At 57.4% G+C, this 27,935-nt stretch overlaps 2 protein-coding genes across 6 annotated transcripts; both read right to left on the bottom strand.

The window, feature by feature from the left end:
• Positions 1 to 5,838: 5,838 nt before the first annotated feature.
• Positions 5,839 to 17,229, bottom strand: SLC25A10 (solute carrier family 25 member 10). Of its 5 annotated transcripts, XR_012154762.1 has the most exons (12): positions 15,642 to 15,854; positions 14,510 to 14,629; positions 13,942 to 14,056; positions 13,810 to 13,858; positions 13,278 to 13,319; positions 12,801 to 12,844; positions 11,850 to 11,920; positions 11,601 to 11,693; positions 10,916 to 10,993; positions 8,619 to 8,711; positions 8,147 to 8,203; positions 7,492 to 7,512 (listed from the first exon to the last, which is right to left on the bottom strand). XR_012154762.1 is itself a non-coding variant. In XM_073310440.1 (11 exons), exons 1-11 carry the CDS (start codon positions 17,170 to 17,172, stop codon positions 7,411 to 7,413), a joined length of 861 nt encoding a protein of 286 aa, XP_073166541.1. In that variant the 5' UTR covers positions 17,173 to 17,229; the 3' UTR covers positions 5,839 to 7,410. The 5 variants fall into 5 exon arrangements, 3 of the variants coding, with proteins under 3 accessions (XP_073166541.1, XP_073166539.1, XP_073166540.1); XM_073310440.1 differs by lacking the exons at positions 8,619 to 8,711; positions 15,642 to 15,854 and adding an exon at positions 17,083 to 17,229 and having other exon boundaries at positions 5,839 to 7,512; XM_073310438.1 differs by lacking the exon at positions 8,619 to 8,711 and having other exon boundaries at positions 5,839 to 7,512.
• A 2,044-nt stretch (positions 17,230 to 19,273) lies between these two features.
• MRPL12 (mitochondrial ribosomal protein L12) lies at positions 19,274 to 26,289 on the bottom strand. The gene is made up of 5 exons (XM_073311836.1): positions 26,089 to 26,289; positions 25,658 to 25,844; positions 25,076 to 25,156; positions 24,521 to 24,655; positions 19,274 to 19,635 (listed from the first exon to the last, which is right to left on the bottom strand). Exons 1-5 carry the CDS (start codon positions 26,160 to 26,162, stop codon positions 19,519 to 19,521), a joined length of 594 nt encoding a protein of 197 aa, XP_073167937.1. The 5' UTR covers positions 26,163 to 26,289; the 3' UTR covers positions 19,274 to 19,518.
• Positions 26,290 to 27,935: the final 1,646 nt, after the last annotated feature.

Below are 27,935 nucleotides of genomic sequence, written 5' to 3' on the forward strand. Positions count from 1 at the left end.
GGGAGATCCCCGCAGAGCAGCAAAGCTCCCCAGGCCAGGCAGAGCACCAGGGTAGCCCAGGTCTCCTCCCCTAGAATAAAGAGCCCCCCACGGCACCCCCCACACGCTCAGGGTGGGAGGGGGGTAGCACCAACCCCACTCCCCACCCAAAGGCCCCAAGGAGGTGTGGGGCTTTCACGCCACCCTCTGCCCCTCCTTTTGCCCTTTGTCCCGGTTCACTCCCAGCCCCTAGATGTGGAGAAGCCCCTGCGCCAGCCCTAGAGCTGGGGGGTGGGGCCACCTTTGGGGAATGAGAGGATCCACCTCGGTTAATAGCCAAGGGCCCGGCCGCAGCACCCGAGGGGCCGGAATCGGCCGCGGCGTGACTGCCAGTAAGGTGTCATTAGCACTCAGGCACACAGAGGCCAGTGCGGGATGTGGCAGGGCTGCCAGAGGCCTGGGGCAACACAGACAGGGACCAGTAACTAGGGCCCTGACAAATTCATGGTCCCTTTTGGTCAATTCCACAGTCACAGGATTTTAAAAATCGTAAATTTCCTGATTTCGGCTACATCCGCAATTTCAGGGTATGGTAGTTGAAGGGATCCTGACGCAGAAAGGAGGGGTGTGTGGGGGGGGGGCGGGGGATGTTGCCAGGTTATTGTAGGGGGGGTTGTGGTTCTGCTACTCTTATTCTGGGCTGCTGCTGGCGGCGGTGCTGCCTCGGAGCTGGGATCCCAGCCAGCAGCCGCCACTCTTCGGCCGCCCAGCTCTGAAGGCAGCACAGAAGTCAGGGTGGCAAAAACGTGACACCCCTAAAATAACCTTGGGCCCCCCTGCAACTCCCTTTTGGGTCAGGACCCCCGGTTTGAGAAACACTGGTCTGCCCCGAGAAATCGGTATAGTACAGAGTAAAAGCACACAAAAGACCAGATTTCACAGTCCAAGAAGCATTTTTCATGGCCGTGAATTTGGTAGGGCCCTACAAATGACAAATGCAAAGGGAAGTCCCTCCAGGACGCACCAGTGTGAGAGAGCAGGATGGGACTGTGGCTTGCCTATAATGAGCGCCAGGTGCCTGGCCCTCTCGGGGACTGAGGTGCTGAGCCGTGAAGGCTCACGTGGAGGAAATCCATCCAGCACTAGCTCCAGGGTCAGCAGGGGACAAGGCGGGACAGCCTGGTGCAGCAAGTCTGAAAACTTTCCTGTGAAATCTGCAGGAGAAAGTTCCAGAGCAGCTTGGGCTGGGCAGCAAGTGAGAGAGAAAACACCACCAATAACTGACCAGTGCTCACCCCACCTCACCAGCCCCCTGGCCACACGGAACTGGCAGGGGGCTGCAGCTGGCCTCCTGCTGAGCATACGGCAGTTTCTGGAGGCACGAGGGAGCCAGCAGAACTGTCAGACACGGACCCACAGACAGCCACCAGCAGTAGCCACTCAGAGACTCCGGACAAGTGTCTCCACTGTGACCTCTCCAGTCTGCCAGTGTCCAGCCTGGCCTGGCCTCTGACACTGTCTGTCTCCAGCCCCCAGGTCTCAGCCAAGTCCTCTCCCACCCCGCCCACAGCTCTGCAGCATCTCGACCTTCCCTCTGGGACAGGAGAACATACACCACTGAGCAGCTACACTGTGCTGGGTGGCTGTGTCCTAACCCTGGCTGTTCCGGGGACATCTTGCTTCACAGACCAAACCATCCTCCTGGGCAAGAGGATCCTCCTGCCCCGCTCCTGGGGGGAGGGGGGTTGAAGGTGGAGAGGGACTGGGGGATCCGAAGAGCCTCTGCAGAAAGCAGGGGATCTCCTAGAAGTGGGGCTGTGGTAGGGGAACGAGTTGGGGGATTCCAGTTGGAGAACCTGCTTATAGAAGCAAGAGGCCTGGCCCCCAAGCCCAGCTCCCATCAGCCCATCCAGACAGTGAACACCCAGGCTGAAAGGTCACGTCTAAGCCAAGGAGGAGCCAAGGCTAGGGTGGGAGGGGGCGGAAGGGAACGAAGAGCGGGTGTGTGGAGGCAAAGGGCTGGGATTAGTTCCAGCACCTGGGATCTCCACTTGCGTCCAGTGGCCCTGATGGAACCTCCGTTCCCTGCACGCTCCGACTGTGCCAAGGCTGTGCAGCACCACAGAGCCTCACCGCAGAGCTGTGCAGCCTGCACGATGGCAGGGCTGGGCTGGGCACCCACCTCCCCACCGGAAGGCGGTTACCTGGTCCGGACCTCTGTGTCTGCACCGGGGTTAGCCTGCCTGGCTGTTACTCAGGGCTGGGCTCGTTTCACACCCTTGAGCAATGGAGCTGTGTTAATCTAGCTTTTAAGTGTAGCCCAAGCCTAAATTAACCCTCAGGGCCATCCCCGGCCCTGCGGGGTCTCCAGAGTAAGTCTGGCTAATGAAAGCAAACAGCCCAGGCCCTGGTGACAGCTCCATAAGCTCTGTGCAAGGAGCTGCTGGGCATGGAACCTGCGGCCCGGGCTCCTGGCGGGGGGCGGGATGTCACTGTTCAACAGAGTCTGCTGTTAAAAAGAGAATAACAATTCCCTTGCCACAACCTCTCCTTGCTCCTGGCCCCCTGCTAACGGCTGGCACACTTAGAATCTGTCACCCTTTAAACTGCTTATTGCCACTGATTCTGTCAATACCGAGCGCTGCTCACACTGGCAGCAGAAATACAGACCCTGAATCCCTCAGCACAGGCAGGGAGGAAACGTGGGGCCCAGGCCTGAGCCCCTGGCCAAGCGGCAGACGCTAATTCCTCTTTACAAAGCATTTCTGAGTGAGCAGCGGGAAGCAGCTGCCCTTTCCCTGGCGCAGGATTGAACATGCGTTTGTTGTGGAATCAGCTCAGCTGATAAACTCCTAGATAAGGGGCCTGCTGGCAGCAGGCTGAGGGGGAGAGGGACTGGGTCTGGGAAGGCATTGGGAACGACTGCGTTGCCTCCAGGGTGATTGCAAAGTGCAGAGCCCTTCTGGTTGCTGGCTTTGCCTTCTGGTCACTAGCTTGCAGCTGAACGTTTTGCCCAAGTCCCAGCCTCATGCAGCCTCAGCTCAGGCTTCCTGAGCCATCGTGGGACAACTAGGGCTGGGAGGGACACAGCTGGGGCCGGACGCAGCTCTCAGAAAGCCCCCTGCCAATGCAGAGTCCCGCACTGGAGGCCACGCATGCTGCTGGCGTAGCTGAGAGCCGGGTCCTGCCAGTCACCTTGCCCCACGCAGCTGCAAGAGAGTGAGGGCATCCTCCCTCCTGCACCCCAATGTGCAAGTGAACCACGGCCACGGCAAGCCCCACACAGCACTAGTGTCCTGCTGGGGGAGGCAGAGGCCTCAGCCTTGGCTGGGAGGGACGTCACCTCCCTAGCGACCATAGGGATGGCTCAGCCCCCTGAGGAGACAGAGGAACGGCACAAGACTTGGGGGCACAAACACCCACCCATAGGGGCAGAGGGCATGCCTCTCCTCTCCCCTGCCCGGTGCTTGGGGGTGGGGGCGCACTGGCTGTGGGGCTGAGGGAGGCGTCTGTAGGGCAGGGTACAGGGTATGATCCCATCCAAGCATGACCTGGACTGTCTCACTCACTGCCCAGGCTGCTCCTTCCTGGCTCTGCACCCTAGCCCAGGCTCCAGAGAACCAGCCGTCCAGGGTGCCCATGGCCAGAGAGCAGCTGCTCTGGGAGCGAGGGAGTTGGTGTCAATCGGGCATTAGAGGGAGAGTGTGCTGGGGCCTTCTGGGAAAAGTACAAGGGGACCCCGGCAGGCCCTTGGGAACACACACATGTGTACACACAGTGTGGCTGCTGAGACACAGCGTGTGCAATTCTGGCCATGAACCATACCCCAGACAAGCCCTGCTACACGCTCCACTTGTCGGAGGGGAGGAGGCTGTTTCCCTGCTTGCCAGGCACTGAGGCAGGTCAGGGTTGGCACTGGCGTGTCGCGCTGCCCATGGGTGCAGGACCCTTCTGGGCACACAGGGCCCTGCGCTGGCCAACGTCCCTTTGCCGCCTTTGGCCTGAGTTACTGTCCACGCTGGCTGCTGGCTCCGATTTCACTTTCCAGCCTCCAGCATCTCTCATCACGTCCCGGCTCCCAGCTACTGCGTCTGCTGGGAGAGGCTGGGGCTGGAGTAGCTGGGAGCTCCTGCCGCAGCCTGAGCATCTGCCCTGCTCCCAGCAGCACCCCCTGCTGGGAGAGTCTAGACCTGCATTTGCTGTTTTGTGCCCTGAAACCCCACTCTAGCCTGTCTTCTAAGTGCTCAGGTCTCCCTGTGTGCAATCCATAGGCCAGGCACCCACATGGCCCCAGACCCATGCAGTGGGGAGCTGCACCGACCCTCTGGTTCCAGTCTCTGCCAGCGGGTAGCAGGCCACGTCTGTCCTGTGCTGGCCCAACAGGGAGAGCGCGGCGTTCAGGTAAACACCGTCGGCAGCAGCCCACAAACATCGCCACAGCCCTGCTGAGGGGCGCTGCCTGAGCTGGGGTGCTGGGATGGCTTGGGGAGAAGGGCCAGCCCATGGCTGGGGCTGGCGCATAACTGACAGCTCCACTCAGCCCCACCTCCTGTCCCCTCAGGCTGCTGGGCACACACAGGTTTACCCTGTGCTTGACCCTCACGGCTCCGGGGAGGTTCAGTAGAATCCCAGGGACTCTGAACATCTGCCCCCTTGGCATGGAACCAATGCTCAATGGCCTGGCCTCCTGCCCGCCCAGTGCAGGGCCCCCGTGCTGCGAACAGCCTCACAGCAGTGCCCTGCTCTCTCACCTTGCGTATGGCATCACAGCCGGCATCTCAGCAGAAGTCCTGGCCTTCCTCTCGCTGCCCCTGGAGCCGGTGTGTCAGGCCCAGAAGCAGCAGAACCAGGAGCCCTGCTGCTTGCGCGTTAATCAGGTCCTTGGAAACTCGGACGGCACAGACAGACACAGCCTAGGGCTCCGCCGGTCCAGGGTGAAACCCATGGAAGTGCTGCTCAGCGACGGGTGGCACTGGGGGCGTGAGAGGCTCGGCTCAGGCCTCTGCCATGGAGCCTGCAGGAGGGAGCAGAGGCCAGTCCCAGTGCTCAGCCTGGTCCCCAGGGCAGCAGCGGGCACCCCACATGCCCCAGCCTCCCCTTCCCCCCGAACATGCAACAATCGTGAGGGACCACTGGTGCGGTTCCCTCCTCCCGCTCACCTGGGCTGTGCCTGAGCCCACCCCGGGGGGCAGGGGCAGGAACAAAGCGTGAGGCCAGACAGCATCATTAGGCTTCGTTAAGGTGACGAGTTTTCCTTGCCTCCCCATCCCAGGCTGGCTGCATTCCACTTGCTGGAGCCCAATTAGTGTCACATCCAGGGCGCGGTTGCGGTGGGAAGTGAAATGCGCGAAGTCGGCGGGTGCCCATGGCACAGCCTCTGCCTGGCAGTTTCTTCCACCGCTCCAGGCGGGGGCCCCTTGGGGCAGCAATGTGGGAACACCCCACTGCTAGCAGCTTCACCCGCCCCTGCAGTGCCCCAGCCGAGCCGGAATGAGCCGGGGCACTGGCCAGATCCCTGAGCGCAAAGCGGGGGGTGGAATGGGAGCTAGCGGGGTATGGGCTGGACGGGCCTGTCCTGGGGGCTCCAGGCTACACAGCCCGGGGAGCGCTCTACGCTCCAAACACTGCCACTGGGAGGGAGCTGTGCCGAGGCCAGGAACCGGGGGAGAGGAGAGTGCCCGGCTAAGGCCCCGCAGTGAGGCTCTCCCCTCCCCACGGAGGGGACCATGCGGAGGGACAGGGCCCCGGGCGGTGGGGATGAGGTGGCTTTGGGGCCTGTCTGCAAGGCTCTGGGGAGTTGGGGTGTCAGCTCCATCCCTTCCCATCCCCCGTGGAAGAAGCAACAGTCACAGACCTGCAGCGGTTCCATTGGTTTATTATCAAGGTTACAAATGCTCCAGTTCTTTGATCCCACGGGGCACCACACACGGGCCTGACGCCTGGCGCACGGCTCATTGCCTAGGGGCCCATGGGCAGCAGCAACACTGCAGAAGTGGCGGCCCGTGGGGGCAGCAGCAAGGAGCAGGCATGAGATACAAACAGGGTCACTTCACAAGCGGGGTCCATCGCCTGGCCTGGAGCAGCCCCCGCAACTCACTCTGACCCTTAGACAGACACCACAGCGGATTCTCACCCAGCAAGGCCAGCGCAGAGCAGCCCCAGCGAAGCTCCCAGCTGGAGGCCCGGTCTGCCGGAGAAGGCAGCTCTGCTGGAATGTGCTAGATGTCGGGGTCCCACTTTGCTGCACACCATGGGATGAGCGCTGGGTGTAAACAGGTCAGATCTCTCCTGAACTGCTCCAGCTCCCTGGGTACATGCCGGGGCACCCATGTGCCAGGCAGAGCTCACACCCAACAGTCTGTCCATCCGGACCACTGGGTGCAGGCCAGACAGCATGGTCAGTTTGGACTGGTTTCCACAGCTACTTTTCATCTACGTAAGACACTTTCCAAGGTGACTCCCGCCAAGTCCCCATTGTGGCCCGAGGCATCGTGCGCCCCGGGTGGGTTTGAGGCAGACACAGCGGGTCAGGCACTGCCCGGCCCAGGACAGGAGCTGGGCTGTGTGTGGGAGAAGGACTTTCCTCTCCTGGTCCCTAGCCAGCGCTTCACCCTCTGCCTGGCGCAGCTGAGCGGGAGAGGATCCTTTCTCCATCATTGGTACAAAGCACAGATCCCTGAAGAGCCCAACAACCTTTGGGTGTCTGGGAGATTTTGGCTGAGCAAACTGATCTTTAAAGCATGAGGCAGCAGGTGGGGAGAGGGGCTGAGGGAGCCAGGCTTCTGGGGAGAGTATTACCGGGGGCGGCACTAGACCCATCCCAGAACAGGGGCACCCGTGGACAGCAAGCCAAGGACCTGCAGGGCTCAGGAAGGAGGGGAGGGGGGTGCCATCAGCCCGACAGGGGCAGAGATCACATGGGAATGGAGGCAGGGGCCAAATCCAACTGGTTCAGCACCCCAGCACCCTGAGCCTGGGTCTCCTTTCTCTGCCCACGAGAGCCTCTGGGGAAGCCCACGATCCCCTCCCCAGCTGCCACGGGTAATATTGCCACTAGACCCGGCTGCCCTGAGGGCTGGTGGAGCTGGCCGCACCTGAGCCCCGTTGCTGAAGAACCTTCCAGGTTCTGCTGTAAACAACAAGAGTGCCCTGGGACTCTGGGCCCATCACAGAGCAGGGGATGGACCGGCTCTGAAGAGCCTTGGCCTCCCAGGGCACGCCCCCCCCAGGGGGCCTGCAAAGTGCAGGGAGGAGAGGACCCATCCCTATTGCTATGGGAACTGTGAGCCCAGTCCAGGGGCAGGAAGGGGGGCCCTTTGGCTCAGCTGGGTTAGTGGGGGGCAGGGAGGATGGGGAGGGGGCTTCTGGGACCTCAGTGGCGGCTTGCTGGCTCTCATCCCCCGGGTCTGGGCGGGCAGGGCCCTTCCCCACTCAGGCCAGCACTTTGATCCCAAAGTATTTGCGCAGCTGCTCCAGGAAGACGAAGGTGAGGACGGTGTGAGGCACCAGGCGGATGGCAGCAGGAACGAAGCCCTGGAAGGGGACGGGCAAGAAAGGGGAGAGAGGAGGGTCAGTCTCTGTCCTGCTGGGGCCTCCCCAGCCAGGATGCTCCGGCACTGAGCAATTCATCCCTCTGGGGGCCATGGGTGAGGCGGGTGGGTGGAGGAGAAGGACAGGAGGAGGCTGCGGGGAGCAGAAGGGGCCAGGCAGGGGAGCAGCAGCCGGGTCCAAGGGGAGGGGCAGCAGGAGGGGTGGGAGAGGTGCCGCAGGGTGCCAGGGTGCGTGGGGTTCGCACGGTTGACGAATCTGTCCCCAGCGCCACTGTCAGCACCGCCCAGGCCCAGCGGGAGCCAGCGCCAGGGCCCCAGCCCCTACAGGCCTTTTCATGGGCTCCACCCCCACAGCCCCTCACCCACCCTGCAGGGAGGTCCTGGGGCTGCCCTTCCAGACAACCCTGCCCCGGGAGCCACTGCGTCAGCCCAGGGTGAGCCCAAGACACGGAGCAGCCAGCTAGAGCCAGAGCAGGCCCCCGCATCGCCCGCCCCCTGTGCTCCTTTTACGCTACACTCTGCCCCCCAGCTCCCACGTGAGCACCCTCCTGCTCTCACACTTCTTCCACTCCCTACCGGCCCCCAGTGCGCTCCACCCCCCAGCCTCAACCCAGTACCTTGTAGAAGGCGAGAGGTCCAAGCCTGGCAGTCTCCACTGCGCAGTGGACAACACCCTGAAACAAAAGAGAGGGAAATAAGCCAGTTCCCGCCCCGGGAACTGGTCTGGCTCGCAGCTGCCGTGGAGACAAGAGTGTCTGGGCTGAGATCTGGGGCAGGGGCAGCTATGGGGAGTGAGGAGTCAGGGATCCAGCCATGGGGCAGTGGGGAGGATACACAGGCAGCTGGTGAGACTGTGGCAGGGAAGGGGGGGTGAACATAAGAATGGCCATACTGGGTCAGACCAAAGGTCCATCCAGCCCAGTATCCTGTCTCCCGACAGTGGCCAATGCCAGGTGCCCCAGAGGGAATGAACCTAACAGGTAATGATCTAGTGATCTCTCTCCTGCCATCCATCTCCACTCTCTGACAAACAGAGTTAGGGACACCATTCCTTACCCATCCTGGCTAATAGCCATTAATGGACTTAACTGGATAAATTCATGGAGGTTCTCTTTTAAACGCTGTTATAGTCCTAGCCTTCACAACCTCCTCAGGCAAGGAGTTCCACAGGTTGACTGTGAGCTGAGTGAAGAAGAACTTACTTTTATTTGTTTTAAACCTGCTGCCAATTAATTTCATTTGGTGGCCCCTAGTTCTTATATTATGGGAGCAAGTAAATAACTTTTCCTTGTTCGTTTTCTCTACACCACTCATGAGTTTATAGACCACTATCGTATCCCCTCCTTAGTCTCCTCTTTTCCAAGATGAAAAGTCCTGGCCTTTTTAATCTCTCCTCATATGGGACCCGTTCCAAACCCCTAATCATTTTAGTTGCCCTTTTCTGAACCTTTTCTAATGTCTTTTTTGAGATGAGGGGACCACATCTATACGCAGTATTCAAGGTGCGGGCATACCATGGATTTACATAAAGGCAATAAGATATTCTCCGTCTTATTCTCTATTCCTTTTTTAATGATTCCTAACATCACGCAGTGTGCAGCAGCAGTCAAAAAAGCAAACGGGGACGTTTTCAGAGAACTATCCACAATGACGCCAAGAACTTACTCCTGATTAAGTTCTTGTAGCTAAATTAGCCCCCATCATATTGTATGTATCGTTGGGGTTATTTTTTCCAACGTGCATTACTTTACATTTATCCACATTAAATTTCATTTGCCATTTTGTTGCCCAGTCACTTAGTTTTGTGAGATCTTTTTGAATTTCTTCACAGTCTGCTTTGGTCTTAACTATCTTGAGCAGTTTAGTATCATCTGCAAACTTTGCCACCTCACTGTTTACCCCTTTCTCCAGATCATTTATGAATAAGTTGAATAGGATTGGTCCTAGGACTGACTCTTGGGGAACAAGAGTTACCCCTTTCCATTCTGAAAATTTACCATTTATTCCTACCCTTTGTTCCCTGTCTTTTAACCAGTTCTCAATCCATGAAAGGATCTTCCCTCTTATCCCATGACAACTTAATTTACGTAAGAGCCTTTGGTGAGGGACCTTGTCAAAGGCTTTCTAAGTACACTGGATCCCCCTTGTCCACATGGCTGTTGACCCCCTCAAAGAACTCTAATAGATTAGTAAGACATGATCTTCCTTTACAGAAGCCATGTTGACTTTTGCGCAACAATTTATGTTCTTCTGTGTGTCTGACAATTTTTACTATTGTTTCAACTAATTTGCCTGGTACTGATGTTAGACGTACCGGTCTCTAATTGCCAGGATCACCTCTAGAGCCCTTCTTAAATATTGGCGTTACATTAGCTATCTTCCAGTCACTAGGTACAGAAGCTGATTTGAAGGACAGGTTGCAAACTACAGTTAATAGCTCTGCAATTTCACATTCGTGTTCTTTCAGAACTCTTGGGTGAATGCCATCTGGTCCCGGTGACTTGTTACTGTTCAGTTTCTCAATGAATTCCAAAACCTCCTCTAGTGACAGTTCAATCTGTGACAATTCCTCAGATTTGTCACCTACAAAAGATGGTTCAGGTTTGGGAATCTCCCTAACATCCTCAGCCGTGAAGACTTGAAGCAAAGAATTAATTTAACTTCTCTACAAAGACTTTATTGTCTTTAAGTGCTCCTTCTGTATCTTGATCGTCCAGGGGCTAGTTTTTGGCTAGCTGTTCTTCAAACTCCTTTTTGGCTTTTCTTATTACATTTTTACATTTAATTTGGCAATGTTTATGCTCCTTTCTATTTTCCTCACTAGGATTTGACTTCCACTTTTTAAAAGATGCCTTTTTTATCTCTCACTGCTTCTTTTACATGGTTGTTAAACCACGGTGGCTCTTTGTTAGTTCTTTTACTGTGTTTTTTTAATTTGGGGTATACATTTAAGTTGAGTGTCTATTATGGGGTCTTTGAAAAGGGTCCATGCAGCTTGCAGGGATTTCACCCCAGTCACTGAACCTTTTAATTTCTGTTTAACTAACCTCCTCGTTTTTGCATAGTTCCCCTTTCTGAAATTAAATGCCACAGCGTCGGGCGGCTGAGGTGTTCTGCCCACCACAGGAATGTTAAATGTTGTTACATTTTGGTCACTATTTCCAAGCGGTCCTGTTATAGCTACACCTTGGACCCGATCCTGCGCCCCACTCAGGACGAGATCGAGAGTTGCCTCTCCCCTGGGGGGTTCCTGGACCAGCAGCTCCAAGAAGCAGACATTTAAAGGATTGAGACATTTTGACTCTGCATTTTGTCCTGAGGTGACACGGACCCAGTGGTGGGGAGGAGCAGGACAAATTGTAGTGCGCCAGGGCAGGATTACTCACCCGGTACTCTCCCTGCGAATTCATCAGGCGGGTCTTGAGTACGTCCATGGGCTGACAGAGGAACGTGGCACATCCACCCTGGGGGGAAGGGACAAAGATAGGTCACAGACAGGGAGTCCCTGGGACTGGTGCCACCGGCCCTTTCCCTTCCAGTCCCTGTGCAGCAGAGGGCAGGTGAACGAGCACAGGAGCCGCCTACATAACCCACCCATGCTAGCAGAGTAGGAGTCTTGTTAGTCTCTAAGGTGCCACAAGTCCTCCTTTTCTTTTTGTGGATACAGACTAACACGGCTGCTCCTCTGAAATCTTGCTCTCCAGTGGCTGCTCCACATGGGGCTGAGAGTCTACTACTGCTGCCAGGTAGTGGAGCGGCTCCTTTAGCTCCGGGAATACTACTAGCTCATGCACGTAGTGTGGAAGGTCCCAGGTTCGGATCCCAGCTCTGGGTCACTAATCTGCAGAGGGGAACAGGGAAAGAACCTACATGCTGTGAACAGAAGAGACCTGCAGGCCTGTGGTGGGGGGTCTCCTCATACCACTGCCTCATTTCACTGGGGCAGGAGCACCGCAGCAGCAGCCTGAGGCTGTGGGGAAGCCAGAAGCCCTGTGGGATGCACGCCAAGCTGGCTGCAATTCCTCTAGCACCATCAGGCAGCCTCCACCCCCCTGCCCTGCCCCCACTCACAGCGATGAAGCTGGCCAGGAAGTGAGTGAAGATGTTGTCGGAGAGAAACCCAGTCGTGAGAACCAGTTGCTTGGCCTGGTCGTAGCAGGAGAGCTGCAGGTATGGGGGGGGTGCAGTTAGCGGCTTGGCCCACCCTGCCTCCATGTCTCCTCATACCCCAAGGGACTGGCTCCCCCACCCCCAGGAGGTGGCCCTCAGGGCACAGCCAGTCCCAGCTGCCCCCCAGTGCCCGGGGGGGAGGGTTCCTACCTGTCCAACAGTGACCAGGGCCCCTCGGCTCGACGCCATCGTAGCGCCTGAGAACAGCTTCTTCAAGCCCTCTGGGGAGGGGAATCAGCGCACAGTTCAGGTGTGTGAATTCGGCCCCAGGCCAGCTGGGAGCTGCCACTCCCAGTCCCATCAGTCCTGCACCCCTGCCCCCCACCCCCCAGCAGCCGCCCCCACCACGGCCTGGGGCTTGTGCAGGGCGGCAGGCCCTGGCTGTGACTCCAGCCCCTAGACTCTCCACCACGCAGCGGGGGAACTCCCCAGGGGCTCCTTCTGAACCCCCCCCCCGGCTCTGGCTCCAAGGGACGAGAAGTCACTCACCCTACCACTGGCTCCTTTCAGCCTGTTCTGGCACTCTCCCTCTCCACTGCTTGTCTGTCTGCCTCTTCTTCCTTTCTTTGAAAACACAACTCCCCTTTCAGGCTCCCCCTTCCCAGCTGGGGGCGAGGGGAGTGTTTCATTCCCACCCCGGAGGGCTCGGGGCTGGTGCCTCTCACTGCAGCGTCTGGTCTGGCCCTTGCTGTGTCATCCCACAGGACAAACCCAAACTGCCCAGAGGGCTGCTATGGCTGCTGCACTTCAGAGGCAGCATCTGGATGAACAATCCCAACCACGCCCCCAACCCAGCCTGCCCCTTGGGCCCTGCTCTTCTCCAGCACCGTCTCTACCTGGCCATTTGGACCCCAGCCCTGCCCTTGGCCTCCAGCCACACCACGACAGGGCTGCTAGCCAGGCTGCCCCTGTTCCCTGCCAGATCCAGCCCCACACCCAGCTGCCATGTGGCTCCTGACCAAACCGAGCCATTTAGCAGCCCTGGTGTCCCCCAGAAACAATTCCTGCTCTGAGGCTTCACAACACCAGCAGAGGATGCCCCCGATCAGGCCAGAGGAGATGCCAAGCCCGTGTGCCCCCAGGCCTTTGGCAGAGTCCTACCCTCACGAAGCACTCGGTACATGCCATCCAAGGCGTGGGAGTAACTGGAGGGACAAGAAGGGAAAGAGGTAAAGCCGTGAACTCTTCCCATCAGCCCTCATCGTCTCCGACACCCTACTCAAGGTGTCCAGCGTTGCTGGGAATTTCTGCTTGAGGAGCAGAGCTGGGGTCACCCAATGCACTGCCCCCCACCCGGCTCCCCAGCCTGGCTCCCTCCAGCCAGCAAGGGTGGTGCTTGGAGCAATGCTGCCCCCCTGTGGCCACGTCACCTCACTGCAGCTCCCATCCACAGAGATGGGACAGGGATGGCACAAAGGGAGAGGATCCCCTCAGTGCCATCATGTGAGCAGCCCCTTAGCATCCTATTAGGGATCCTTGCTACCCCCCTCTCCCCCCATCACATGCTCGGGGGGGGGGGACCCAAGCCAGTTGGTCTCAAGTCCCGGGGGTCCCCCCACTTACTGCACCATCACTCACTTCCGCCTCAAATGCATCGGCTGCTTCATGTCATTCTGCATCCTACAGAGACAGAGCAGTGGGGGAGGTGAGGGGAGACAGACCAAGACAGACTGAGCGACCTGCCCCTGTGATCTCCTAAGGCTGAGCAGCCCTTGGGGCAGGGCTCTGGCCCTCTTGTTCTGAGCAGGCCCGAGCTCACGCAGCATGTGACTATGACCGGTGCTCCCTGGGGAGATGGGGCCACGCAGAGGGTGTAGCCCTGCACCCGTGGGGACGGGGACCTAGCTGGGCTTCTCCACTGCCAGCTCCTGTGATGTCAGGAGGGGCCACCCCCAGGGATCTGGAACCCCTGGCCTGGGGCAGCCCCAGGCACAGTTGGGGCAATTCCGGTCCCTCCAGGTGCAGGACGTAGGATCTGCCACGTTGGATCAAGCCACCAACCCATGGAGTCCACGACAAGCTGAGACGGGGTGCCCCACAACTCCCTCTGCCCAGCGCACCTCCAGCCACGTCCCCAGCGAGCAGAGCATCCAAGACACATGGAACTGACCTGACGTTCACCATGTCTGCTGGGGTCCCCACAAACCCACCAGTGAAACCTGCAACCAGAGAAGATTCAGGGTCAAGGGACTCCTCAAGCCTGGCCACAGCCCATGGCCTGGGCTCCCCGGCCCCTGCTCACCTCCCGCAGCACCAAGCAGCACCTTCTGGTAGAAGGGCAGAGGTCCCTGAGGGCCTTGGCTCAAGCGGTCCCGTGCGGTCTCATAGATGGCGAAGCGGGTCAGGGAGTACGTCATCTGAGGAGAAGAGAGTCAGAGCATGGCCCAAGTGCTGCACTCCAGGGGGCTCCCTGATCTCCCCAGACAGTCACCAAAGGTGCTGCCCAGCACGTGGCATCGAGCCCGTAAACAGAGCCTCAGTTGGCACCGAGCCCCTGGCTCCAGGGCTGGGCTGCTGCTCCCCAGCTCAGCCAGAGGGGCTGCTCCCTGGAAAGGGCCAGCATGCTTGCAGCTGCACAACCAAGGGCAGCACCTGGATCTGGGGGGAATGTGTGGGGCCTGAGTAATGGGAGGGGAGTGACCCCCATGGCAGGAAGCTTAGGGACTGGGTAGAGGGTGACCCCCATGGCAGGAGGCACAGGACCTGGGTAACAGGTTGGGGTGTGCGCTCTGCAGCGGGAGGTGCAGGGCCCAGTATGGGGAGTGCCCCCTCATGGCAGAAGTGGGGCAGATGTGGCCCCTGGCACTCACCTGGCGGCAGAGCGAGGCACTGAGCCCGTTGTAGAGCGCCAGAAAGCCATCCGTGCGGATCACGCGCAGCGCCATGCCTGTCATGCGCATCTTCACCTCCTGCTGCGTCTGCAGATGAACCTGGGTCAGGGAGAAAGATGCCAGGGTCAGACCCAGCTCCCCCAGCTCTGAGCGCACTGTAGGGCTGATCCCTCCATCCACTGAGGAGCCAAGACTGGGACAGCTGCTTGTGACCCTTTTCCTGCACATCGGGGACAATGGTCCTGACCCTTCTTGAGGTTAATCCTTAGCACATGTGCTGGGATGCCTCAGCAAGTGACCACAGCCCCATGAGCTCCCCCACGCGACCGGAGCTTGGGAATCAGCCCAACAGCCCGTCACCTGGAGCAGGGACCATGGCAGGCAAGGGGCTGGGGGGATACAAAAGCAAGTTAGAGGGCACCTGTAAGTAGTGAACCCCCCTCCCAGCATGGGGTGCCCCCACGCCACGTCCCAGCTTTCAGTGGCCGCAGCACCTGGCAGCAGGAATCTCCCTAGCGTTTCCAGCGAGAAACACCGTCTCTCTTTCTCTGCTTGCCCAGCCTGGGGGAAAAGCAGAGCCAGGAAACAGACCCAGGAGTCCTGACCAGTCCCCAGCCCCAGCCCGGGGTAACTGTACATCTTCCACTTTAGTATCAGAGGGTGTGACGAAGTGGGACTGTTCTTAATGGTTCCTCTAAAGGGGGGTGGGGAGGGGGCTCAGTTTCCCCTAGGCAGTTCTTAAGTATCTAGGGGGTGGGGTAAGGGTGTATGATCATTGCAGAGCCCTGGAGGGCAGGTGTGTGCAGGGGTCTGGACACAGAGAATGGCTGACACCCTGTTTCCTGGCAACTGATGGCCTGGTGCCCCCCCCCCCCCAGCTAAAGGGTTGGAGAACAAAGGAATCAGGTGACCTCCTGGCCCGGGGAAAGGGACAAAGCCCAGAGGAGGAGGGGCTGGAGAGAGTTTTCAGTTTGGGGCTAGCTGGGGACATGGAGTGAAGTGCAGATGTGGTTGTCTGGCTCACCGCCCCCCAAAATGGACCCAGCTGAGGGGTCCTGTTCTCTGCACCTGCAAGCTCTGTGTTAGACCATGTTCCTGTCGTCTAATAAACCTTATGTTTCACTGGCTGGCTGAGAGTCCCGTCTGACTGCAGAGTTGGGGGCAGGACCCTCTGGCTTCTCCAGGACCCTGCCTGAGCGGACTCGCTGGGGGAAGCGCACGGAGGGGCAGAGGAGGCTGAATGCTCCGAGGTCAGACCCAGGAAGGTGGAAGCTGTGTGAGCTGTGTGTCCTGCAGACAGGCTACTCATAGAAAGGAGACTTCCCCAGAGTCCTGCCTGGCTTCATGGGGAGCAGTTCCAGAGCATCGCCCAGGGACTCCGTGACAGAGGGCCCCCTGCAAGATGGGGCTCTGTGAGCCAGGGGATCCCCTACACCTATCCGAGCCGCCCGTGCCCTCCATAGAGCCCCAGCACACACCAGCGCCTACAGCCTGTGGCCGTGCTGTGCCAAGCCTGGGTCCAAAGTCCTCAGGAGAGAAGATTAACGAGTGCTGGGGACCAGGCTTCACTCGTGGAGTTATGGAGCATGGGCCTTGGAACGCAGCCAGAGAGGCCCAGGAATATGGGGCCTGTGGTGGGGAAGGTGGCATGGGGAACTAGTCCTCCCTCTTCCCTATGCAGGCCTGTGCCCTTGGGATTCCAGCGAGAGCCAGGCAGGTGCTAACTGGGAGCTGCTCTGACAAGGCCAGAGCCCACTGGGATGATGTTGGGGAGCTGGGCAAATGGCCCAGCTATGCAGGAACCAGCCCGAGCCAGAGATTATGTAGCCGAGAGCAGCCCCCAGAAACACACAGCAGCCAGGCCCCAGCACGGCCTCGGCCCTTACTGGGAAGCCAGTCCCTGGACAGTGCCAGCCTGCAGACCCAGCAGCGCTGAGGGACCAGCTCCGGGGGGCGGGGGGCGCTGTGGAGACTCCAAACAGGCAGTTGGGGAGGTCAGAGCCAACCCTGCTGCCTGCCGGGGCAGTGGGAGCCCAGGGGGCAGAGGGAGTCCAAGGGGCGGGAGGGGGGTTCAGGGGGCTGGAGGCAGTGGGGGGCCTAGGAGGGGATCCGGGGAGCAGTGGGGGACCCAGAGGGTTGGGGCAGTGGGGGGTCCAGGGGGTCCCGGTGGGCAGAGGGTTGGGGCAGTGGGGGGCTCAGAGGGGCAGTGGAGGGTTCGGGGGGCAGAGAGCTGGGGCCGTGGGGGTCCCGGGGGGCAGAGAGCTGGGGCTGTGGGGGTCCCGGGGGGAGTCCGGGGGGCAGTGGGGGTCCCGGGGGGCAGTGGGGGGTCCCGGGGGGCAGAGGGCCGGGGCAGTGGGGGTCCCGGGGGGCAGAGGGCCGGGGCAGTGGGGGTCCCGGGGGGCAGAGGGCCGGGGCAGTGGGGGTCCCGGGGGGGCAGGGTCCCGGGGAGTCCGGGGGGCAGAGGGCCGGGGCAGTGGGGGGCTCGGGGGGGCAGGGTCCCGGGGGGCAGTGGGGGTCCCAGGGGGTCCCGGGGGGCAGAGGGCCCGGCGCACCTTGAGCAGGTCCAGCGGGTGGGTGCAGCAGGCGGCGCCGCACGAGGCCAGGCCCCCGAAGTACCAGCGGGACACGCGCCGCTCCGCCATCGGGCCGCTCCGCGCGCCGGGATCCGCGGCCCCGGGGGTGCGGCCGAGCCCCGCCCCGCCCCGCCTTCAACGGGCAACGCCAGCGCAGGGAGGCTTCAAAGGGCGACGGCAGCGGGGCCCAGAGCAGGCCCCAGGCCAGGCTGGGGGGGGCCTGCCTACCCACCCCTCCCCCTCGGCAGGCCGGGGCCGGGGCCGCAGCAGCCCCCCCCCCCCCCCCCCCCCGCTGAGAACGCAGTGCTGTGGGTCACCCCCTTTGCACCCCGGGGCGAGGCAGGGCACCTGCCATGCTGCATCGACAAAGGCGAGTACGGACGGGCCGGCGAGGGCTGCGCACACGGCTTGAGCGGGGTGCTCCTGGGCCTGGTTCAGGGCTTTGTGACTAATCCCGCCAGGGCCAGCGCGGGGTTCAGGGATGTGGCGCTGGACCTGGAGCCCAAGCTTGCTCCAGCTGGTCACCTTTCAAAGCAGACACGGCCTGAGCTCCGGTACCTGGGCTTTTAGGGCAGGGAGAAATGCACAAGACAGGCAGCAGCAAGGAAAATCCACAGGCCAGGCCAGGGTGTGGGCTCAGGCAGGGTCAGAAGCTCTCTAAGCCAGGGGGTTCTCAAACGGGGGTCATGACCCCTCAAGGGGCTGCAAGGTGGTTACACAGGGATCACGACATGTCAGCTCTGTGGGGCTGACAGCCCAAAGCCCCCCTTAAATTACCCCACTCTGTTTTCAATTAATAAGGGGGGGTCACGCTCAGAGACTTGCTCTGTGAAAGGAGTCACCAGCACAGAAAGTTTGAAAACCATTAATTCCCTTGCGGTAACATGTGCAGCCTTCTAGCGGCTGGCCAACAGCTGGAGAGAAAGCTCAGCTCCAAACTCTCAAACGGAGAGTAATCCTGCCCAGGCCCCACTCCCCGGCACCTTGGCTAGCTTGTAACACCCCTTTTAGATCCTGGCCTATCCATAACCTGAACACAGAGCTGCCCTCGGCCAGGATGCCCCTCTGCCTGGCAGAGTGGCAGCTCGGCAAACAGGGGCAGTGAGGGGCTGGGCTTGCAGGCCATGGATTATTAACAGCTCAGAAAGGTAAGGCAAAGGGAGGGGCTCTGAATGAAGGTAACCACTGAAGTAGCCAGGATTAGTAAATGACACTGGAGCGGGAGGGAGGGTCATGGAAACAAGGTGCTGCCCTGGGTTCAGGGGGACTTTCCCACAGGCTCTGGTTCCCTGCTGCCTGAGCCAACCCCCATATTTATCTGCACCAAGCCAACCCCCCCACAAAGCTCATGCAGACTTTGTGCACTATTGCACAAGCACCCAGATGTACCAACTGGCATGAGGGCCCCTGTAGAGATCATGGGCTTGGGCCATGGCTACACTAGCACTTATGTCAGCAAAACTTTTGTCGCTCAGGCCCGTGAAAAAAACATGCCCCTGAGCAACATAAGTTTTGCTGGCATAAGCACTGGTGTGCACAGCGCTATGGCGGCAGGAGCCACTCTCCCACCGCTCGTTGAGATGGTTTTATTATGTTGACAACAGAGCTCTCTCCCTTCCAGCTACACAAGCGCTCGTACAGCAGCAGAGCTGCATGGGTACAGCTCTGCCTCGGTAAGTGTAGACATGGACTTAGCTTGGGCTGGCAAATCCTCCCTCCAGGCGCACACCAGTCACCTGGATCGCCAGGTGCCCACCCTTCACAGCAGGCAGCTGAGCAGAACGGAGTCCAAGCCTCCATGCTGTTCAGACTCCTCCCATTAGGGAGGAGGATCCACCACAACCGGAAGGTCACCCTGCAAAAAAAATACCCTTTCCCTTAGCTCCTGTGGGCCACATCCATTCACCTGTAAATTAGCCACAGCCTAGTTTGAGATTCTGAGTTGCAGTGAAAGGTCAAACCAGTGCATTAGGGGGACAGGAGAAAGAGTAGATACATGGGGTGAAAATATCAATGACCACAGCCTAGTGACAGGCCTGTTCAGTGACACAAAGCCACATGGACTGGTGCATGGGTGCACTCCACCCCTAGGCAGCTCTGCTGGCTGGTGTGCAGTCTGGCAAGTGGTTTTGGGGAGGACTGATCTCTTACACATCACTGCTTCACAGACTTCCCCCCACACTTTTTTTTAATAGATTCAGAGTTCATTATGGTGTTGGTACAAATGTCAGGCTCCCCACTGAACACACCCAGCTGGTGCAGGGTCATCCTAACAGAGCAAAGCCCCACTGCAGAAAACAGGGCAGATCTCAGCCCCCTGGAAATGCACAGGAACCCCACGACAGTCAGTGGACAGGGCCCCACATGGGCACGGACAGGAGATACAAGCATCCCTCAGCCAGGGGCGTGGGCCATCTACTCCAGAACCACAGTCCCTCCTGCTGCCTCCAGCGCGGCTTTGATCTTCTCTGCTTCCTCTTTGGACACATGGGCCTTGATTTCCTGTGGAAGTGACTCTACCAGTTTCTTTGCCTGCCAGAGAGAGAGAGAGTCAAACTAGCTGTTTTCACTAACTAGATTAATAATTTTAAAACCATAGGGGACCATTATTATCACCTATGTCCTATTGTGACGAAGTGGCACTGTTCTTAATGCTTCCTCTGAATAGTGTGGGGGTGCCTCAGTTTCCCCTAGGCAGTTCTTAAGTATCTAGGGGGTGGGGTAAGGGTGTATGATCATTGCAGAGCCCTAGAGGGCAGGGGTGTGCAGGGGTCTTTGGACACAGAGAATGGTGGACACCTTGTTTCCTGGCCACTGATGGCCTGGGCCCTTCCCCCCTGCCCTGCAAGGTGAGAGCTAAAGGGTTGGAGAACAAAGGAATCAGGTGCCCTCCTGGCCCGGGAAAGGAACAAAGCCCAGGGGAGGAGGGGCTGGAGGGAGTTTTCAGTTTGGGGCTGGCTGGGACATGGAGTGAAGTGCAGACGTGGTTGTCTGGCTCACTGCTCCCCAAAATGGACCCAGCTGAGGGGTCCCGTTCTCTGCACCTGCAAGCTCTGTGTTAGACCATGTTCCTGTCGTCTAATAAACTTCTGTTTTACTGGCTGGCTGAGAGTCATGTCTGACTGCGAAGTTGGGGGGCAGGACCCTCTGGCTTCCCCAGGAGCCCTGCCTGAGCGGACTCGCTGTGGGAAGCGCATGGAGGGGCAGAGGAGCCTGAATGCTCTGAGGTCAGACCCAGGAAGGTGGAAGCTGTGTGTCCTGCAGACAGGCTGCTCACAGAAAGGCGACTGCCCCAGAGTCCTGACTGGCTTCGCAGTGAGCATTTCCACAGCATCGCCCAGGGATTCCGTGACACCTATATAACCCAGGCCAGAGAACCACCCCCAATAATTTCTGCATCAAGCCCATCACTTCTGTCTGAACCACAGCAACTCTTTCAGAAAGCCCTTCAGTCTTGATTAAGTATTTCAAGCAATAGCAAATCCCCCATGTCCCTAGGAAAGCTGTTCCAATGGTTAGTTATCCTCCCTGCTAAAAATATTCACCTTGTTTCTAGCCTGAGTTTGCCGACCTTCATTTTCCAGCCACTGGATGTTGTTCTGCCTTTTTCTGCTAGACAGGAGAGCTGTCTGCAACTAGAGATCTGTGCTGCTTATAGGTACTTGACTGCCATAGAGTCATTGGTCCACCCTCTCTTGGTGAAATTGAATACCCTGGGCCTCTTTAGTCTTTCACTCTAAGGCAGGATTTTCAGACCTCAAATCATACTTGTATCTCTTTTCCAAACATTTTCCAATTTGCCAACAATCTTTTTGAAGTGTGAACTCCCAGAAATAGACACAGTATCCCAGCAATGGGATTACTAAAGCTGTTTACAGAGGTAATGCCACCTCCTTGCTCCTGATGGATATTCTCCACTTTAAACATCCAAGAGTTCATCCTCTACAGCAATGACTTGGGAGCTCACTTCCAACTGATTTTCTACCATGATTCTTAAGTTCTTTTCAAAGGACATGGTCCCCCATCTTATAATCATAACGTGCACTTTGATCCTAGATGTGTGTCCCTGGATTAGGCTGTGTAAAAACGCATGTGATGACTATGAAGCTGAATTTTAATAATGTATTAATATTGTATGTTGGCCTGGTTAGAGGGGTTGTAGTTTCCTGTATGAATATACTGAGTTAGAGAGAAAAGGTAGGTGAGGTACTATCTTTTATTGGAACAATGTGTGTTGGTGGAAAGTACAAGTTTTGAGCTACACAGAGCTCTTTAGGTCTGGGAAAGGAAGCAGAGTGGCTTGGTGTAAGTATTTCTACAGGCAGGAAAGAGGACATGGCCCAGGATAGTCACCTATTAACTGACACTTAAGAACTGTTAATGGACAATGCCAAAACAATTGGTTCAAATGAATCTTGCTTGATTTCCTGCTGAGCCTACAGAACAGGTGTGGCCAGAAGGGCCAAAGTCCAGGTTTACTAAGAGCACTCCCTCAGGAGAGCAGGGGGAAAAGACTGATATAAGATGGATACAGGAACTAGGAGGAGAGAGGTCAGAAGAAGCTCGGCTTAGGCTATGTCTACACTCAGACCTTACAGCAGCAGAGCTGTACCACCATAGCTGCGCTGCTGAAAGGTCTTCCCCGTAGCTGCTCCATGCCCGTGGGAGCGAGGTCTCGAACCAGCATAATCAAACCACCCCCAACCAGTGGCGGTAGCCATGCTGGGGAGAGAGCGTCTCCTGCCAACATAGCGGTGTCCACACTGGTACTTTTGTCGATGAAAAGTATGTCAGTCAGGGACAGGTTTCCCCCCCACCCCACACTCCTGACCGACAGAAGTGCAAGTCTAGACATAGCCAGATCCATCACCACTATGGGATGGCAGGACTTTAGGTAAGATACACATTTGTGTAGGCTAGCTGCTGTTTTAAAATCACTTTTTTCTAAGTTTTGCTCCTTCTGATTCTTTCCCAATCAAAACAGAAGTGTTATAGATTTCTACCTTTTCTACATCCTGATAGTTTTTAACCACCCTTGGCACATATTGGGTCTTGAACATGGCTACTAAAGATGGCATGCAGAACAGAAACCATCCCTGCTTCTAAGGGTGTGAGAAACCCAGAATGAGACAACAGTCTCCTCTGAGAGAACAAAGTGCCCTGCCACAGCCATGTGTATGCAGGGAAGCAGGCCAGGGCTGGAATTTCAGCTCACAGAGGCTGGTGAATGAGAGGGATACATCCCTGAGTAACTCAATTAACAAAACTCCTTAGAGAGAGATGCCATTGCTGGACTGAATCCAGCTGCAATGAGAAGCCCTAGCTAGTCCAGAGAGCCCTGCAGGGGATCTTAGGATAAATTGTGGCATTGCCTGCTGGGGAGAGTGCACCTGAGTACAATGTGTGGTGATGCCAATTTACTGCATCCACAGGCACTGGTGACTGAAAGCACCTTGAAAATAACAAGGCTATTCAGGAAGTCCATAATGCTGTTGCACAAGAAGGCCAATGTCAAGTAGAGGAGGATAATGTGAACTTCCATTTTATTCTGTTTGTCAGTGTGGATGGACACCTTATGAATTGGATGGACGCATGCCATTCCCTGTAAATCATGGAGAAAGTTCAGATGACTTTCTAATGAAGAGTTCTGCCAAGATCTGCAGACAGTTCACAGAATGTGAGAGAGGAGAAGTTCGCTTTTCTGCTGTGACTCTGTGCAAGTCTGCCTGAAAGGGGGTTCCAGAGAGGATGAATCTAGACTGTTCTCAGTGGTAGCAGATGACAGAACAAGGAGTAATGGTCTCAAGTTGCAGTGGGGGAGGTTTAGGTTGGATATTAGGAAAAACTCTCTCACTAGGAGGGTGGTGAAGCACTAGAATGGGTTACCTAGGGACGTGGTGGAATCTCCTTCCTTAGAAGTTTTTAAAGTCAGGCTTGACAAAGCCCTGGCTGGGATGATTTAGTTGGGGATTGGTCCTGCTTTGAGCAGGAGGTTGGACTAGATGACCTCCTGAGGTCCCTTCCAACCCTGATATTCTATGAGACGCTGAAGAGGGAGTTGAAGGAAGGCAATCCAATAGCAGTAAATGGAGTCTCTAAATCTTTCATTGCTTCACTGCTTGCTAAATGCAGCTGGTTTGGCCAATTTAAACAGTTCTGCAGAACTATTCCCACCTCCAGTACACAAGCGACATCAGAAGAGTTCAAGATAAATAAGCTCTGACTCTCATATGAACTGTTCTGACAATTCTGTCTTTGGACTCTTAGGCCCTGATTTTCACGTGTTCAGTAAAAAATGCTTTACATGGCTTGTTTAACCTGTGCCTGTCAGTTAAGCTGTTGATTGTGATTTCCTGTACTTAACAGGATAAATAAACTCTTCTGCTGTTAAAGTGAGGGAGGGGAGGGGGAGTCTTCCTCCCATGGCCCCCCTTCTCTTGCAGATTTCATGTGGGGCTCAGCTCTCTCACATGGTTAGGTTAAAAAGAAAAGGAGTACTTGTGGCACCTTAGAGACTAACCAATTTATTTGCGCATAAGCTTTTGATGCATCCGATGAAGTGAGCTGTAGCTCACGAAAGCTCATGCTCTAATAAATTGGTTAGTCTCTAAGGTGCCACAAGTCCTCCTTTTCTTTTTACGGATACAGACTTACACAGGTGCACTCTGAAACCCATGGTTAGGTTAGGTTTTTGCTGCCACCATCTGGTGAGAATGTGCATTATTGTTTCTAGAAACCAACCACCCCGAAATCCTGGGAAGAAGGGACACTTGTTTTGAAGGAAGCAGTGGAGACAAGTGCAGACACTTGGGCTATATCTACACTACAGGATCCATGCTCTGAGATCGATTTAGCATGTCTAGTGAAGACCCTTCAAATCAACAGCAGATCGCTCTCCAGTCAACCCCTGTACTCTACCCTCCACCAGAAGAGTAAGGTAAGTCAAGTAGACCGGAGAGTTTCTCCCATTGACCTCCCACGGTAACTCGACCTACGGTATTTAGCTGGAGTTGCGTAGCGTAGGTCGACTTACTATGGTAGCGTAGACATAGCCTTCCTGTTGGAGGCCTCACGCTCAGTCCCCATGCACTTGGGACACAGCTGTGCACAGGAAAGCCACGATATGCATCTGAGGAAGTGAGCTGTAGCTCACGAAAGCTTATGCTCTAATAAATTGGTTAGTCTCTAAGGTGCCACAAGTACTCCTTTTCTTTTCATGAACAAACTGTGGTTCAAGGATACTGAGGAATCCAAGCGGCTATTCTGAAGTACAGCCAATGTCTCAGTTTTAAAAAGCACTTTTGAACATAGTTTGGGCAGAGGGGAAGAGGCTCAGAGCTTCCAGCACAGCCCCAGGGAGGTGCTGCTCAAGCAGTGACCAAGATCATACAGGCAGAGGTAAGTGCCATCTCCTCACCTGGACAAGGTTAAGCCCCTGCATGCAGTTCTTCACTTCCTTGATCAGTTTTACTTTTTCCACAGCCTTCACCTCAGTCAGCTTGACAGTGAAATGAATTTTCTCCCGCTTCTTGGGGACCTCTTCTTCCGCTACCTGGAACCAACACAAGCCTAGTGAGGCCAAGTACAGCAGCATTCAGGACCCTTCCACCCTGCCACACACAGGACTTGACAAACAGCCCCTTCTGGTCAACTGGCAAACCTGCAGAGGGGCACAGCATTCACAAAGAGAAAGATGCTTCGAGACTGATAGGCAGCTATATAAACTTCTACCAACACTCCAGTTCCTTGTCTAGGATCACTATAGATATAAAGACCCCTAGGAGAACCAGGAGTAGGTTTGTTTAGCTCAGAACCAACCTTCAGAATCACAGGGCATTTTTGGACTCACTAGAACTAAATTTGCCAAAGTACAAGGTGAAACAAATGCCCATCTTCCTGGACAGCACTTCCCTTCCCCTGGCATTTGTCCAGGGGCATGGAGGAGGAGCCTAGCAGAGCAACTGGGAGTTACCTGAGTGGCTGACTGCATTGCAGGTGGTGGCATCATTCCACCCATTGGCATCAGCCCCATGTCCTGGATCTTCAGTGTCTTCTGCAGAAGATGACAAAGTGTAATCAACAGCACTTCAAGCCTACCCTGTGTTCCCAGCAAGAAGAGGAACCACCACAGAACACCCCAGCCATAGACAAAAGACAGAGAAACCGCTCCATTCTGTGCCCTGACAATCAACCACCCCAGTATCCTGCCTTCCCTCCACACCTTGGGAGCATGCATGCCCCAACTGAGTACAGCCCAGGCCATGTACCCTGCCCAACTATACAAAGTGGGGCACTTTCCAGAGGTGATGGGGGGGGAGGGATCACATGTGCCCCCCCCCCAATTTCTGCTAGGGTTTGCTAGCTGGGCCTCCTTCCTGTGCAAGGAGAGGCAGCAGCAAACGGCTGGGAGCTCGTGAAGGAGCTGGTGAGGGGAAGAGGGGAGACTCGGGGGGGGCAAGGAGATATGACTCAAGCTGTTGAGGGGCAAACCTTTTCATACAGGGGGCAGAGCACAGGCTAGTCTGAGCGGGCAGGCTGCCCAAGTCCTGCCCACCTTCAGTAACTCATTGAGGTCCGAGATCTCCAGTAGGGTCAGGCTAGCGATGTCCTGCACCAGCTGCTGGATCTTGGGGGAATATTCCTTCGGGGCGTTATCTAAGGGGGCGCTGGCCAGGGCTTCTGTCCTTGGGTGGCAGCTGGTCCTCAGCATCCTCACAGCACGGACTCCCGGCGGCTGCCGCCTGTCGCCATGGAAAGAGAGGCCCCGTCAGGCTCGGACTGCGCCGTGGGGGGGCCCCGCCCCGGGAGGGGCCCGGTCACCGCCCGCCCCGCCCCGCCCCAGACCGCGATCGGGGGAGCCCCGCGCAGACCAACCCCCCGCCCCGGGAACGGGGCCGTGCTGGGCTCGCGCCTCGCGAGCTTGGTGGCGGGACCCGCAGGCCGCGCGCGCGGGCCGGGGCTCCCGGGGGCGCGCGGCGGGGGTACCGCAGCAGCAGGCGGGCGGCGGCCCGGAGCCCCCTCAGGCAGGGCCCCCCTAGGGGGCGGGCGGCGGGCAGCATGGCGGCGCCGGCACCGAGCACGCTGGGTCCCGGCAGCAGGAAGGAGACGCCCGGCCTCGGAGGCGGGCGGCAGCAGGCAGAGGACGCGGCGGCGCTCTGCCCCCCAGTCTCTGTGGTCGCCGGGGCGCTCTAGCCCTGCCCAGGCCATGTCGCTGGCAAAGGGTGACAGTCTAGCCTCCGCCTCCCACGTCTCTATGGCTCGGGCGGGTCCTCCGAGCAAGGACTGCACGCTACCCAGCATGCACCGCGTCCGCAACAAGGGCAACTTTATCGGCAGCGGCGGCGGCGGCGCAGACAGGGGCGGGGCCAGGACGCCTGGGTTCCCGGCCCGGCGTGGAGCCGCGAGGCCTGCCCGGGGCCGCTCCACGCTGCCGGCCCCCAGGCCCGGAGGGGCCGCTCGGGCCTTCCCGGGGCGGGCGGGGCTCGCTGTTCCCGCTTCGCCCCAGCAGGCCCCGGCCGGCGCCCCGGCCCCGGCCCGATCCGGGAGGCGCTGGCTGGCTGCGTGGGCGACCCGGGCCGGGCCGAGCCTTGGGGCCGCAGCCGGGCTCCGGGGCCGCGCGGCGCATTCTGCCCAAGCCCGGCCCGATGTCACCCGGCAGCCTGGGAAGCCAGCCCGTCTGCCCGCGGGCGGCGCGCCTGGGCTCGGGCCTGCCAGGAGCCCTGGGCCGGGGCCGGGGATCGGGGCCGGGGCCGCACCCCCCGGCACGCGAGCTGCTCGTGTGCCCACCCGGCTGCTGACTGCTTCCCACTAGGGAGGATTTGGGGCGCTGAGGGTTTCACGCCCATGGCGCGGGGCTGCCTGCAGCTCCGATCACGGACACAGTGGGGAGTTCGCAAAAAGAACAGGAGGCCTTGTGGCACCTTAGCGACTAACCCATTTATTAGAGCATGAGCTTTGGTGAGCTACAGCTCACTTCATCGGATGCATGCCGTGGAAACTGCAGCAGGCTTTATATACACACAGAGAATATGAAACAATACCTCCTCCCACCCCACTGTCCTGCTGGTAATAGCTTATCTAACGTGATCATCAGGTGGGCCATTTCCAGCACAAATCCAGGTTTTCTCACCCTCCACCCCCCCACACAAATTCACTCTCCTGCTGGTGATAGCCCATCCAAAGTGACCACTCTTTACACAATGTGCATGACAATCAAGTTGGGCTATTTCCTGCACAAATCCAGGTTTTCTCTCATCCCCCCCACCCCCATACACACACAAACTCACTCTCCTGCTGGTAATAGCTCATCCAAACTGACCACTCTTCAAGTTTAAATCCAAGTTAAACCAGAACATCTGGGGGGGGGGGGGGTAGGAAAAAACAAGAGGAAACAGGCTACCTTGCATAATGACTTAGCCACTCCCAGTCTCTATTTAAGCCTAAATTAATAGTATCCAATTTGCAAATGAATTCCAATTCAGCAGTTTCTCGCTGGAGTCTGGATTTGAAGTTTTTTTGTTTTAAGATAGCGACCTTCATGTCTGTGATTGCGTGACCAGAGAGATTGAAGTGTTCTCCGACTGGTTTATGAATGTTATAATTCTTGACATCTGATTTGTGTCCATTTATTCTTTTACGTAGAGACTGTCCAGTTTGACCAATGTACATGGCAGAGGGGCATTGCTGGCACATGATGGCATATATCACATTGGTGGATGTGCAGGTGAACGAGCCTCTGATAGTGTGGCTGATGTGATTAGACCCTGTGATGGTGTCCCCTGAATAGATATGTGGGCACAATTGGCAACGGGCTTTGTTGCAAGGATAAGTTC

The sequence above is a fragment of the Lepidochelys kempii genome, chromosome 14 (genome assembly GCF_965140265.1).
Source record: "Lepidochelys kempii isolate rLepKem1 chromosome 14, rLepKem1.hap2, whole genome shotgun sequence".
NCBI lineage: Eukaryota > Metazoa > Chordata > Testudines > Cheloniidae > Lepidochelys > Lepidochelys kempii.